At 33.8% G+C, this 15268-nt stretch overlaps 1 protein-coding gene across 1 annotated transcript; it reads right to left on the bottom strand.

The window, feature by feature from the left end:
* Positions 1-4836: 4836 nt before the first annotated feature.
* On the bottom strand, positions 4837-6556 carry LOC139866405 (NAC domain-containing protein 79-like). Its single transcript, XM_071854638.1, has 3 exons — positions 6135-6556; positions 5762-6039; positions 4837-5629 (listed from the first exon to the last, which is right to left on the bottom strand). Exons 1-3 carry the CDS (start codon positions 6322-6324, stop codon positions 5066-5068), a joined length of 1032 nt encoding a protein of 343 aa, XP_071710739.1. The 5' UTR covers positions 6325-6556; the 3' UTR covers positions 4837-5065.
* Between the last annotated feature and the right edge of the window lie 8712 nt (positions 6557-15268).

Genomic DNA, 15268 nt, shown 5'->3' with positions numbered 1-15268 from the left:
TTTTTTTTCTTGTATTTATTATTTATATCAGGGACTGAATGTGTTAAAATTCATTCTTGTGTCCTTTTTGTGTTTCATTCCTATAATATCCTTGGTACCTGAATTTTTTTTTTTTTTTTTTTTTCATTTTAATTGGAACCGGTCAAATTGGGGTTTCAAGCTCTAGGTAAGTCTTGGTGACGTAGTGCTGAGGTGGCACCCAAAACTCAAGTTATCCGTGTGTCGATAGTAAGTGCTCTTAAAACATCAATCATCCTTAAAACTCAAAAGTCGGAAAGACAAAAAGTCTTTCAGGTTGTTGGAACCTTAACTGACCTGTTCTAAAGTTGCATGTTTTGACCCGTATACTTACCCACCTAAACAGCTCGTGCAGTCAACTTCAACTGGAAGATTACGTCAAGTGTAGCAGATGTATCAGGTCGGTCACGAAGCCATAAAATGAGATGGGTGTGTAGAGATGTGTATGTGAGTGGTTTCATAGTTCAGTTTGTTAGAGCACACCAGTTTAGTAAGCGGGAGGTCTTAAGTTCGATTCTCAATTAACACAATCGTCAATGTAGGTTATTTTATGAAATGTTTCAGGTGCTGATTCTGTTAATTTTCATTATAGTAATTCCGTTCCTAGTTTAACATAAATCTAAGTTAACAAAACCTCCATTGAGGTAATTGGAGCCATTAGTATTTTTGCATAATATTGCAGGTGTTAAAATGGGTGGACTCAACCACGTTGAGCTAACAATTGATGAAAATGAGACGAATAATTATTACAATTGATCCGTGTCAAATAGCAATGAGAGGCTTTCTTTAATGCATTAAGAAAAGATGTTCAGAGGGGCCAGAAAGACTCGGTCATAGGAACTTAGAAGTGGCTGTCTTTAAGAGGCACCCGTGGCAAACTTGTAGTGGTGTGGTGTCACATGACCCCACTATTTAGAAATTTCTTAGGCTTTAAACCCATAACCTAAAGATTTAAACCCATAACCTAAAGATTGACGAATTCGAACTGCTAGGTCAGTAGCCCTTTGGTCATGAATGTGAGTATTGCATCAACTAAAAAGTTATCTGTATACATGTGACATACGATGCATGTCAACTTTCCACACCTTATGTTCCATAGTTCAGTCACTAATTCCAGTATATAAAGATTGTGGCACAAGGATAATTACTATTACTTTACTATTATTATATGATTTATTACAAGTTAAAAGACATTTTCACCATATTACCAAATTGGGTGTCTTTACCAAACTAAGGATTATTCAAGATAAAGAAAAGTATATGTAATCTGAAAAACACAAAAAGTTGCTATCAGTTAAATAAGGGAAATTGTTCAAAATACACTTTTTTAAAGGCTTCAAAAAAATACACTTTTTTAAAAAAAATTGCCTTTTTACACCATTCGGTAGACGGGATTTCTGTCTATCACCTTTATCTGTCGTCTACTACCATTTTTACAAAGTAGTAGACAGTAACAACAAGGTAGTAGACAGTGAGAACAAAGCAGTAGACAGCCAATTACAAGGTAGCTGACCGTCTACTGCCTTGTTGTTATTGTCTAGTACCTTGTTGTAGGTGTCGACAACAATAATACATATCAGTCGACACCTACAACAAGGTAGTAGACAGTAACAACAAGGCAGTAGACGGTCAGCTACCTTGTAATTGGCTGTCTACTGCTTTGTTCTCACTGTCTACTACCTTGTTGTTACTGTCTACTACTTTGTAAAAATGGTAGTAGACGACAGATAAATGTGGTAGATAGAAATCCCGTCTAACGAATGGTGTAAAAAGGCAATTTTAAAAAAAAAAAAATGTATTTTGTTTAAAGCCTTAAAAAAAAGTGTATTTTCATCAATTTTCCGTTAAATAAACAATAATGTGGTCTTCTTTAGTTTGGTAGGTTGCTATAATTGTACCATGCAAACTGTTGTGGGTATTAATCTATTTCTATCAAGAATATATGCACTAACGTTTAAAACTAATTTAGTAAATGTCCAACCTTAATTTTTATATTCCTATACTTTTTTTTGCAAATGTGCAATTTTAACTATACTCAAGTGTTTCAATACTATTATAATATGATTAACAATATTCTCGAATGAAGTTACCAAATATTATATTAACCCATTTTAACTTGCTAAAAGCCTTCTTGATCCGTAATATATTTTTATTTATTCACAAAAAACAAGTAACCACATACTCTTATCGTTGAAGATAAATACAGTTTTTTAACCACTCAGGCTTGCTTGAGTGGCCATCGAGTTACCCAATGAAGTACATCATGCGGGTTCAATTCCTGGTTATGCCAAATTGTTCAAAAGGGGAGCGTGACTAGAGGGTACGCATAATGCGCAATTCACCCGGTACCAGGACTCGCGCTTGGGGGGCTTGATTACCCGAGGTTTTACCTACTATGAGGAAGCCAATGTGCTCGTTCATAGGAGAGTTTTCTCGCTTAAAAAAAAAAGAATACTATTATCTCAAGACATAGAACTACAATTTCAAAAATTGTTAGTTTACTTAATACTACCAGACTAAATACACGACATAGGAATCATAGGTCTTGCAAAAAATATTTAAAAAAATATATTCATTAACACCACAATTAATTCAATTTTGATTTGAGCCAGGACTTTCAACGTATAGGATGAATATTTGATGGTCAAAACCCATTTTTAAAGGCATTTGTGGTTTTATTCGTATAGAATTTGACAATTTGTTATGTTATTTCTATTTATGCTAATTTCATGTGAACAAGTTTGAAAGGTTGATTCGTCATAAAACGTAAAATATATTCTTACATTATTATTTGTGTAGTGAAGTTGCTTTCCATTGTAACTATTTTTGAACGCGTTTGTTAAATGTGTTCATTGCTATCATTCCATATTAATGTTTGATTTTCTGTATGTAACGTGCTTTTTCGTCCTATTGATGACATGTCATTTTTATAATTAGCTTGGATGTTACCGGTTGATTTAAAACCAAACTAGGGTCAAAGGCGAATCTTAAGAGGGACATGAAGGGGGGGCTCTCGCTGCTCTAAAAATATGAGTAAGTAATGAGATTTGTATTCTTTTGAATTACAAACGTTTGAGCTTTTAATCAATCAAATAGAAATCTGTGCAGAGGAGAAATGACCAAATTGGTAACGGGTCGCAGAATTTGCAAGATGTCACCGTTTTGATCATATATTTTCCGTCTGAAATTGTTATACTTAATATTACTCCATATTATTTCAATATTTACACAAATTTGAATATTTTTTTTTATATAAGTATATTAAGTAGTTATTGAACTTACATTAAAGTTATATATTAGTGTATAGTTTATTTATTATTTGTTATATAAATTACATACACGTCTTTTAACAAACTTAAAATTTATATATTCTATGTTAAAATCATTTTTTGATCTTTTAGAAAGAATATGTTATATTCGCCTAACAATAAAAATGTTCAATCTTCGCTAATGGCTAGAGTAATGATCTGTACAATCTCTTTATTGTTTTATTAAATTATGTGAAAATCCATCTATGATAATTATATAATTAGGAAAATATTTCTTTGGTAAATCGGTAATAGATATGTTTAAAGCAATCAATCAATAATTGTTATATATGATGTCATAAAAAAATTGTTTGTAATGTGTTATAGGTCAAAGAGCCTTATTCTATGTCATTTTTTCGTATATATATCAACTCATGTTTTTTTTCTTCGAAAAACTATGTACTTTCATAAAAAATGAAAGAACCAATCAAAAGATACATAATAAAGCCCTGACATCCAGGCCTAGCCTGGGTGGCCACCAACACTTCCCATGAAGGTGGAGGTCTCGGGTTCAACTCCAAGGGGTGCCCGCATTTAATGACCAAAGCTGGAGGATGCTTTACCCGGTAGCGGTGGAGGGTTGGCTTGCCGTTTACCCGGGGTTTACCTGCGGTGGGGGGGCCAATGTGCTCTGGCCCATAGTGGGGCTCCTCGTAAAAAAAAAAAAAAATAAATAAATAAAGCCCTGACCCACCTCGCCATTATAAAGCAAAATTAAACTACACAACCTAACAGCTATCTAAAGAAGTGCCAAACCAATACAGGTAAACAAAAACGGGCAACCGAGCAACGTACTAAAGACCGAAAGAATAACATACCCGACAACCAACCAACCGAAGGACAAACAAGGACCTAAAACCCCCTGACAAAAGTAAAATCTAATCAAAGAAATGGGGAATCACCCGAGAGACAAAATACCAACCGGAACCACATCAAGGACATCTGAGAGCATCCGCGGCAAGCGAAGCCTTCTTCCCTCTCGAACCCAAACAAGAAACCTTCCCGACAACCTTTCTAGTGGTCACTGCCTTACCTAACCGAGACTCAAAAGAAAATACCTATGGAGGTCGTGGACGCTTTAGAGGAACCCACGTGTTTACCTTTCACCGTTGGTGGACCAAGAATCTTTTTGAAAAACCTTTGTGTATGTTTGGCGAGCTTCCACCTTCCGGGTCATCTTCCTCATCACGAAGAGTAAAAGAATCGATGCTCCCGAGCCAAATATAACACCTTTCTTCCTCAATCGACACCCATCAACCGCATCCAAATTTAGATCACCGCCCGGGCACTCCGCCACTTTCGGCCCAATAGAATCATTCGGCCCATATGGTACAGCAGGCCCGCTATCCAACTCGTGAAGACCGTCAACATCCCTAGAAGACCCATGTTGTAAATAAAATTCATACAGTACTACCATTCTATTTCTATTTCTATTAATTATTATTACTCTTACTAAATTACCAAATGTCAACAACCTAATAACATTGAATACCAACCTAGAATACCTCGTTATATGATAAGAGAATAATTTTTAATTAAAAGATAATAAAATTAAGAAAACCATACAATATACCTATGCATTCATCTTATAATCAATTACAAAATAACTTCAAATCTTTATCATTATCAGATGTTTATCTCAGCACAACACTTGTTCTGTTTCAACATCGCACCATCAACTACACAAACGAGATCATGTGTTCTATCAATAAACAACTTATTGTTCCTAATTATTGATTTCAATAACTCCATAAGCAATCCAAATCAATTGGTCCATTTGATGTTGATGGGTGTTTCTGATCTTCAATTACCCTTTTACCCTTTTCAAGACTCGACGAAATTTCAGTTGTTTTTTCGGAGCTGGAACCTGTCTCTAGTGATCCTGTAGCCATCTCTGTTTCAGTTTTCAATCCGAAATAGTGTGTCCCCATTAAACTCTTCAATATTGACTGATCATGAACTGGAAATGGTGAGCTAGAGGGGATTTGGTGCATAATTTGATCATAGTGGCTTTCGAGCAACAAATTAGAATTCGAATCGAATGGAAAAATTGGATTGTTAATGAAATTATCGATCACGATTTTGTGTGTTGGTTGAAATTCTATTGAATTGGAGAAGCAGGGTACGCGGATCGAATCAAGCGTATCTGGATTAATGATCCTGCCGTCAATAGCTGACGGAGAGTCCATTAATGGTGGCAAAGAACTAGCAGCACCACAAGAATTCATACTTATCTGACCTGAAATGTGAAATTTTTTCCCATCTGAATTCTTGTGAAACACACGACAAATCACCCATTCATTCTGTTAATTAAAATTACCAAAAAATTAGTACAAAAAACAGGGGAAACAGAGCAATAAACAGGGGAAACAGAGCAAAAAAAACAGGGGAAAACAGAGTAAAACAGGGGAAGAATTAAGAAGAAAGAATATTACCTTGGCAGATTTTGGCAAGTTTGGTAGAGAAAATTTACCCTCTAGTCTGTACTCATGAATTACCCAATTTGTTTTTTCCCCTTTTGGAGCCCTGCCCATGTAAAAAACCAAGGTTTTCTTCATTCCAACAAGCAATCGTCCTCGAAAAATTTCTTTATCTTTTCCGGTAGCTTTCCAATAGCCGGTAGCAGTTGCTCTATTAGTCCTTAATCCGGTAGGATACTTTTTATCTCTTAGACAGAAGAAATACGATTCTTTTTCTCCCATTTTCGCCATCTCTTTTTGAATAAAAGAATCCCAAAAGTTAAACTTTTCAATGAGTATTTTAAGAAAATAGGAAAAGAAAAGAAGTACAAGTTTAAAAAAAACTCACTAGGCAAATCCCATGGCTCAATTTTGTTCATGTCCACCTCTCCAATTGCTTTAGAAAAAAAGTTGTTGTTTACAACTTTTTTTGAAAGATAATGAGTGATTAATTCTTCATCGGTTGGATGAAACCGAAATCCCGGAGGCATATCTATTTGATCATCCTCTTGAACAGGCAAAGAGAGCTTCTCCATCATATAAAACAACTAAATATTATTCCTTCTTGACACTCTAAAGGATTAAAACTTTATAAAAATAAAAGATTAAGTTTTAGGCAAGGATTTCATTTGGTTCTTCATATAAATGGCTTTCTGTACTGCCTTTTAAAAGTAAAATGAAAAATGAATGAATATGTATATGAGTTGATTGGTATTGAAAGCTATGTGAAATCATTGATGAAGTAGAAAAAAGTTGGCATAAGAAAAGAGAAAAACTAAAGATAGTGTGAGCAGAAAGATTGAGGTGTTTCAAGGCCCTAAATACTTTTTAATGGTGTGGGGAGGTAGATGTGGCATTTTTGCCATATTCTATAACTTTATTACATCGAATTAAATTATTTTCGTTTAATTAATTACATGAATGTATATCCTGATTATGGATCAATTATTATAATCAAATTACATGTATTTTGCATGTGAGTTAATAAAGGTGAATGAACATATATCATGATGTCCGTGTATGTTTAATGTTATTGATTTTTTTGCTAAAAAAACAAATGATGTCCGTATATGTATAGGAAACACGGAGATCATCAATGTAAAAAATTTGATTTAATCGTATTAAATTTGTTTAAATTTATTAGAGTCTATAAATAATGAAGTAACTAAGGACTACTTGATTTGGAGCTCCATAAACTCAGCGGCGATTCTAGGATCAAAACTAAATGGGGTCTCGAATTTTTTTCCAGTACTAATTATATTTGAATGTCATTTTAGTGGTCGTTTACTTTCAAAAAACCTACATATTTGAATAATATATGTGGTCCGAGTACTTAAATTTAATGGAGTCATATACAATTTAACAGAAAAACTATAAATTCGAAAAATATATGGGGTCCTGTAATTAAATGTAATGGTGTCCTATGCAAATTAAAGAGTATTTTCTATATAAGAATTTTAAACTAATGGTGTCTCGTGACCCCACGGGCATCAACCTAAACTCGCCAACGAGTTGAACTTTACTTACATTTTTATTGAAATTTACAATATAGCTAGAGTTCTTTTGACATATATTCGAAGAAACGTGATTTTCATTTGTTTGTTAAAATTTTTTGGTGATGTGGCTTTCATGAACATCTCCACGGATTAGTTAGAAGGATTAAAGAATTTTGGATGTTTTAAATTATATAAATGTCATTTTCTGATGATTAAATTATAGGAATATCATTTTCAATAAAAATCATCGAAATACAATTGGCTATTTTAATAATTGGATTATTTTTAAGCTACCAATACTAAGTACTAACCATGCCTCCTTGCTAATTACAAGACTAAAGAATATGTGCTTAAAACATGTAGCATTAAAATGACATGGTTTGCATGTCAAGCTCTTACTGGTCTACAACCGTAAGTTAAGGAGGAGAATATAAAATGATTATCCATTGACGTGGCAAACGTGTTTTTGCACACAACTTAAGACCACTTTTATCGCCTCCGAACATTGGAGCTGCATCGGACCGCCGTTGCAACGGCGCCGTTGCTAGCAGCAGCAGTTGGTGGCGCCAAAGAACCACCATCGACCAAAATGCTATCCAACGACATATCTCATCACTTAGTGGAGTCTATTTATTTGGAATAATTTTTTATTTTTTTTTTAAAAAGAGCCGTTAACCAACCGTTGTTTTTATTTTTTTTCCTTTTTAATTTCAAAACTTATTTATTTTCTATATATACTACCTCATTTTACTATCTCACTCACTACAAACACTCTCATTTCAAACACCATCTCAACTTCTTTAACTATCTCATTTTTCAACTTTCAAAAATGTCAAAAAAAAAAAAAAAAAAAAAAAACACCAAACAATCACACACACACAAAAAAAAAAAAAAAAAAACTACCGAACAACCATCAAACAACGTCGTTAACGATATGCGGAATTTGTTACTTCAAGATAGCGCGCAACACAAAATTGCCATTCCGATGTCGGGATCATCTTCAATCCCCCACCAAAATTTCCCCCGACCAAACTATCCGCAATAAAATTATTCACAAGGCGGTTTCGGTTACGGTTACGGAACTCCACAAGGCGGTTTTGTACCTCCTCAAGGCGGTTTTGGCGGTTATGGAACGTCACAAGGTGGTTTCGTGGGTTTTGGACCGATCACAACATTTCGGAAACCCCCACCTAGTCGTGTGTCAACAAAATGTTAATCCACCGTTGGAAAATTCCCAACCCGACCCGAAAGTGGTCCAAGAAACTCAATTTGAGAACGAAGAAGTCGAAGAAACACAAATACCGGAGTCACGTGGTAAAGGAAGATGGGCAAATGTTAGGTCCGATGAAGAAAGTTGAATTTTAGCTGAATGTTGGGCGCGTGCTTCTGAATACAAAATTATCGGAAACTTTCAAACTACCGGGACATTGTGGTCCACCGTACGAGTGGAATACAATAGTTTGGTCCGTGAGCCTCGTTGACAAGATCAAATGAACGGGAAAATGGAGTAAGATGTGTAAAGACATCCAGATCTTCATTGGAATATACAAAAAGCTTTCAAAACATTGGAAAAGTGGAGAGTTGGACGCGGATATATGAAGCATGCGAAAAAAGCCTTCGAACTTCAAACGACTAGGACATTCGCATATGAAGATGCTTGAAAAAGTATAAAAGAATGTCCTCAATTTTTGATATATGAAGGCTTCAATAACAAACGCCCCAACCCGAGTCAACTAATCTAGGGGTTAAAGCTATAAATACGTTATATACTTTTACTTTTCTTCCAATGTAGGCTATATACTCAATAAATTATCAGTGTAGGTCACATACTTTCAATAAGTGTTCTAATGTAGGCTATTGGCGACCGTTACCTGCTGAACCAGTAAAATCAATTTTTTAACAATTTTTTTTAATATTATATGACTACAATTATGTTATATACTTTCATTTGTGTTCCTATGTAGGTTATATACAAAAATAAATTATTTCAATGTAGGCTATATACTTTCACTATTGTTCGCTCATTTTTGTTTTAACCGGTTAACAAGATAAATGCGTTCATATTGGCACACTTTTGAAAGTATATAGCTTACGCTGGTATTTTATTGGGTATATAGCCTACTTTGGAACAAAAGTGAAAGTATGGAGCGTATTTATAGCTTTAACCCTTAATCTTGAAGATCCCCACCCGACACCGAAACCGAACATGAATGTACCAAATTTGGAGCATTTATTCTGAGGAGATCGTATCCGTCGTCCTCCAGGTCGCGATTGTTCAAAAAGTGCTAAAAGTTCCGGTTCATCAGATGTAGCTTCTCGTTTGTCTTCGGAAGAGGCACGGGCTCGTGTTATTGATTCCGCGACTGCGATAAGGCTTACTATGGAGGAGTAACGAAAGAAAACACAAACGCGTACTAAGTTTGACGGTTTAAGACTTCTATCTCAATAGGTTTCTACCGACATTCTCCCGGAACAATATGATTTAGTTATGAAATATCACCAACTCACAAAAAAAATACGACAAGGAGTACAAGTCCGACGACGAAGAAGATTAAATCCTATCTTTTTAAATTTGTAGCTTTAATTATGTATCTTTTTAAAATTTTATTTGTACTTTTTTAATATAATGTGTGATTTTAAATTAATGAAAGTTTTTATGTTATTATAGTTTTTTTGATTTTTTTTAATTATTTTTTTTATTTTATATAATACGATTTATAAAAAATAATAATAATAACAATTAATAATAAAAATAATAACAATCATAAAATATTAAAGTGAGGTAAATGTGGTTATAGTGATGGATATTAGTGAGTGTGATGGGTTAAGTGAAAGGAACAAGTTGCTGAGGTGGCGCTGATGTGGCAGCAATATGGTTGTATGACGACAGGTTTCATGGATAAGAGTAGTCTAACGAAAAATAAGTTTATCATAAGCCAATCTCACTCTTCAATATTGACACATCACGACTGGCGGATCTAGGATTCGTATTTAATGGTGTCACTAGTTAAACCTCAAAATAATTTACATTATCTAGTGGTTTCATAAAAAAAATTACACTATCAAGTAGTATCACAGTTAAAAGTACAAAAAAATTTCTACTGCATGGTAGCTCGTGTAACACCCTAGGCAAATCCCACATCGCCCACGAACATGAGTGATCATGGGATTATAAGGTAATACTCACGCTTAAATGACACAACGCGTTTTGGGACCACATGCATAGCAGATGTGCAAGTACGCTGCAGTTAAGAGTGCTCGGGCGAGAACACTACCAGGATGGGTGACCTCCTGGGAAAGTGCTTCTCGTGTGTGGTCGCCAAGAAAAAGCCGTGCGCCTGCGGGCAAAGCGGACAATATTGTGGTCATGTTAAGCTGGGGTGTTACAGAATGGTATCAGAGCCAGGTTGTGTGCCGTTGGGGGTGGTGGGGCAAACCTCATCGAGGACGATGAGTCCCTAAGGGGGGGTGAATGTAACACCCTAGGCAAATCCCACATCGCCCACGAACATGAGTGATCATGGGATTATAAGGTAATACTCACGCTTAAATGACACAACGCGTTTTGGGACCACATGCATAGCAGATGTGCAAGTACGCTGCAGTTAAGCGTGCTCGGGCGAGAACACTACCAGGATGGGTGACCTCCTGGGAAAGTGCTTCTCGTGTGTGGTCGCCAAGAAAAAGCCGTGCGCCTGCGGGCAAAGCGGACAATATTGTGGTCATGTTAAGCTGGGGTGTTACACTGAAAGAACCCGTCCTAATCCATCCGGACGAAGTCCACATCGATTACAAACGAATCACAATAGTTGATTTCATCGCGAGGTACTTGACCTCTATATGATACATTTTACAAACATTGCATTCGTTTTTAAAAGACAAACTTTCATTTCATTGAAAGTTGACGACATGCATACCATTTCATAATACATCCAACTATAAATGACTTAATAATAATCTTGATGAACTCGACGACTAGAATGCAACGTCTTTTGAAATATGTCATGAATGACTCCAAGAATGGTCTCTAATATGAGCAAATGCACAGCGGAAGATTTCTTTCATACCTGAGAATAAACATGCTTTAAAGTGTCAACCAAAAGGTTGGTGAGTTCATTAGTTTATCATAAATAATCATTTCATAACTTTTAATAGACCACAAGATTTCATATTTCCATTTCTCATAAACATACGTCCCGTACATAGAGACAAAATAATCATTCATATGGATTGAACACCTGGTAACCGACATTCACAATATGCATATTAGAATATCCCCATCATTCCGGGATCCTCCTTCGGACATGATATAAATTTCGAAGTACTAAAGCATCCGGTACTTTGGATGGGGCTTGTTGGGCCCGATAGATCTATCTTTAGAGTTCGCGTCAATTAGGGTGTCTGTTCCCTAATTCTTAGATTACCAGACTTAATAAAAAGGGGCATATTCGATTTCGATCATTCAACCATATAATGTAGTTTCGATTACTTGTGTCTATTTCGTAAAACATTTATAAAAGCGCATGCATTCTCAGTCCCAAAAATATATATTGCAAAAACATTTAAAAGGGGAGTAATGAAACTCACAATACTGTATTTTGTAGTAAAAATACATATGACGACTTTGAACAATGCAGGGTTAGCCTCGGATTCACGAACCTATATCATTTATATTAATATTAACACATATATAATCGTAATCGAACGATTTATATATTTGGCTTAAATTATATACCTTATATATCTAATTTGTATATATATATATATATATATATATATATATATATATATATATATATATATATATATATATATATATATATATATATATATATATATATATATATATATATATATTAAAATAATTAATATTTATACAGTTTTATATATTTATATATATGTATATATATGATTAATATTATAGTAAAAATCAATATTTTGTTATGTGTAAATATTTATATAAATATATATAATCATATGTAATATCATAGTAGTTGTAAATGTACTCTTATATAAAAAATATTTATTTGTTATAATAATATTGTTAATAATAATAATAATAATAATAATGATAATAATAATAATAGTATTAATAACGGTAATAATAATAATGATACATATAATAATAATAATAATGATAATAATAAGAGTAATAATAATAACTACCTCACTAGAGAAAGCTCCAAAAAGAAAAACTGTCCATGCACGGACTCGAACCCGCGACCTCTCGTTAAACACTTAAACCCTTAACCACGGTTCCACTTACAAATTTTCTGTACTAGTAGCGAATTAAAACCTTATCTCATGATTACTCCGGCCCAACAGGTTCATAAATTAATTCGGCCCAACAGGGCAGCCTTCATAAAATTCCAGCCCAAGCTTCCCTTGTAAATAAAAAGGAAAAAAATGTTTTGTTGTGGCCTAGTTTCGAACTTAAGACCTCTCGTTTAACACCCACGCTACCAAACCATTCTTCTACTCGTTCACTTCTGATTTAACTCCCACTTTAATTTATTTAACCCGTAATTACACAGTTTTCATTTTCTTCCTAAACAACACCCAGATCTATTCATCATCTTTGTCATTTCCTATATTATTATTGAATCATCATCATCATTCGTTTATTAATATTATTACAGAATCATTATCAATATTTCCATCACCTTCTTCGCTATCATTTTTCGTGATCTTCATAAAATCATGATTCATCATCTATCTTCCACAATCACGATCATAATCGTGATCTTTATCATACGTATAACACAATCATAACTTCATCGTTCCTGTGCTAACTCCAAAACACATGAGTCGAGTTAATGATGTCAACCATACTTCATTAGACTTCACGGTTTCATCTTCATTCATCTCCCTCGTAATCCTTTCATCACTATCATTTCCATCACGTTCATCTTCTTCGTTTTACACAGTAGTAGAAGTAATAATATAGCATCAACAAATAGTAATTACATGATCTACGCGGAACTCATAAGCTAAACGCGAAACGTATACTGTTACAACATCTGTTGCAGGTAGCAGTCATGATGGTTTTCGAGTATTTACAGTAGCGAACAGGAACGTCAATTAAGTTGCAGGTTTTTAATAATGGTGTTCGATTTTGTTTGGTTTGAACATAAGTAGAATAGCAGTCGACTTTTGGTGGTGTTGGTTAATAATTCGAAACAGAAACAAAAGCAAGATTGTACGCAGTAGCAGTTGCTCGATGGGTTTGGGGTTTTGTTGGGCTATAAAATAGAAAGAAATACAGTAGTAATAGTTTAATGGTGGTGCTTTAGTAATTGTTTGAATAGAAGTAGGAACATAAGTATAATATTAGCAAACCTTCGATTTGGGCTACTGTTATGTCGAGCAATTGCAGGTTTGGTTCATGAATAGGTTGCAAAACAGGAAGACAAGCAGCAGTAAAAGTTGAATGGGTGAAGGTGATTGTGTTCTCGACGGGAAACATGAAAAATTAACAGTGTAGTAGTCGGCCTGTGGTGGTGGTTGTAAATTAAATGATGGTGGTGAATAAATGGTGGCGGTGGTGGCCTGCTGTAGGGTGGCATTTGATGCTCGTCATTAAGGAAGAAAATCAAAAGCAGGGTGGTGAAGTTTCACGAAGAGGAAGCAAGTGAGGAAAATGGTGATCGATTTTTGTAGTGTGTGACTGTGAATGTAAGCATGCCTATATGTATATTTATATATAGCTTTAGTGGCACAAACAGTAATCGTTAATAAGAATAAATATCATACATCTCTTTATATGTTGGTTTATTTTAAAAGGAGTAGAGAGAGAGATATGAATATGGGTGTTGGGTGATTAGACAGGAAACAGATTAGTGCAATCAAGAAGTAAAATACAATTTGAGTGGGGATTGATTGAAATAAAAGGAAGTGGTTTATATGGTACGTACATGAATTGTATATATAAATAATTTAGATCAATGATAGATAGCATATATCATATAATATAGATAGTGGATGAATTAGTGAATGGAACATGTGACAGAAAGTAGGCACACTTGTTTGTTTGTTATCTATTTAATATGTATATCATATATTATATATAGAATAGATAGTTACAGCTCATAAAAAAATATAAGTGTTTTTGTCTAGTAATTGAGATAACTCGGAAATATGTGGTGATGGCTTTGAGAGAAATGATTAATTCATATAGGTAGGGTAATATGATGATAATAATTGTAAAGTAAAAATAAATAAATAGGCATGGAATCAAACGTGTCAAAAATAAGTATCCTAATTAATTATGTTAGTGAAAATTTTACACGGGTGATGTTTCGGGCTCTGTTGTTAACCAGTGGCGGATAAAAGTATTCATAAAAATCCCAAATTTTTATATTAAGTTTCTTTAATTATTTCAGTCTTTATGGTATAAAATTTGATCATTAACTATTAAACAAAATTACATTAATTATTCACTCCCAACCTAAAGTAAAATATAAAGAGTTAAAATTCAACAATTACTTTCTAAATATATATTAAATAAGCCTATAATTTATATAACTCATTTTCGGATCACTTTTTATTTTAAAATAATATAAGTTCGAATTAAACTTCTCTAGATAATACTCAAAACGTCCAACGAGTATTACAATCATTAAATATTTATTTTTAATATACTTTTATTTATATATATAGATATGTTTTAAATAATAATTATTATAGATAAATTTTGGTAACAACAACATACAATATTTAAAATTATATTTCTAATTATTATTATTTTATATATATATATATATATATATACACACACACACACACACACATATCAAGTTACAATTAATTGTTCGTGAATCGTCGGAACTGGTCGAAGGTCAAATGATTTCATGAAACAGTTCAAAAATTTTGAGACTCAGTTTAATAGACTTTGCTTATCGTGTCGAAACTATATAAAGATTAAGTTTAAATTTGGTCGAAAATTCTCGGGTCGTCACAGTACCTACCCGTTAAAGAAATTTCGTCC

Source organism: Rutidosis leptorrhynchoides, chromosome 9, assembly GCF_046630445.1.
Source record: "Rutidosis leptorrhynchoides isolate AG116_Rl617_1_P2 chromosome 9, CSIRO_AGI_Rlap_v1, whole genome shotgun sequence".
In the NCBI taxonomy this organism is placed as follows: Eukaryota; Viridiplantae; Streptophyta; class Magnoliopsida; order Asterales; family Asteraceae; genus Rutidosis; species Rutidosis leptorrhynchoides.
The sequence above is the reverse complement of the archived record's forward strand: the minus strand, read 5'-3'. Positions and strand labels throughout refer to the sequence as shown.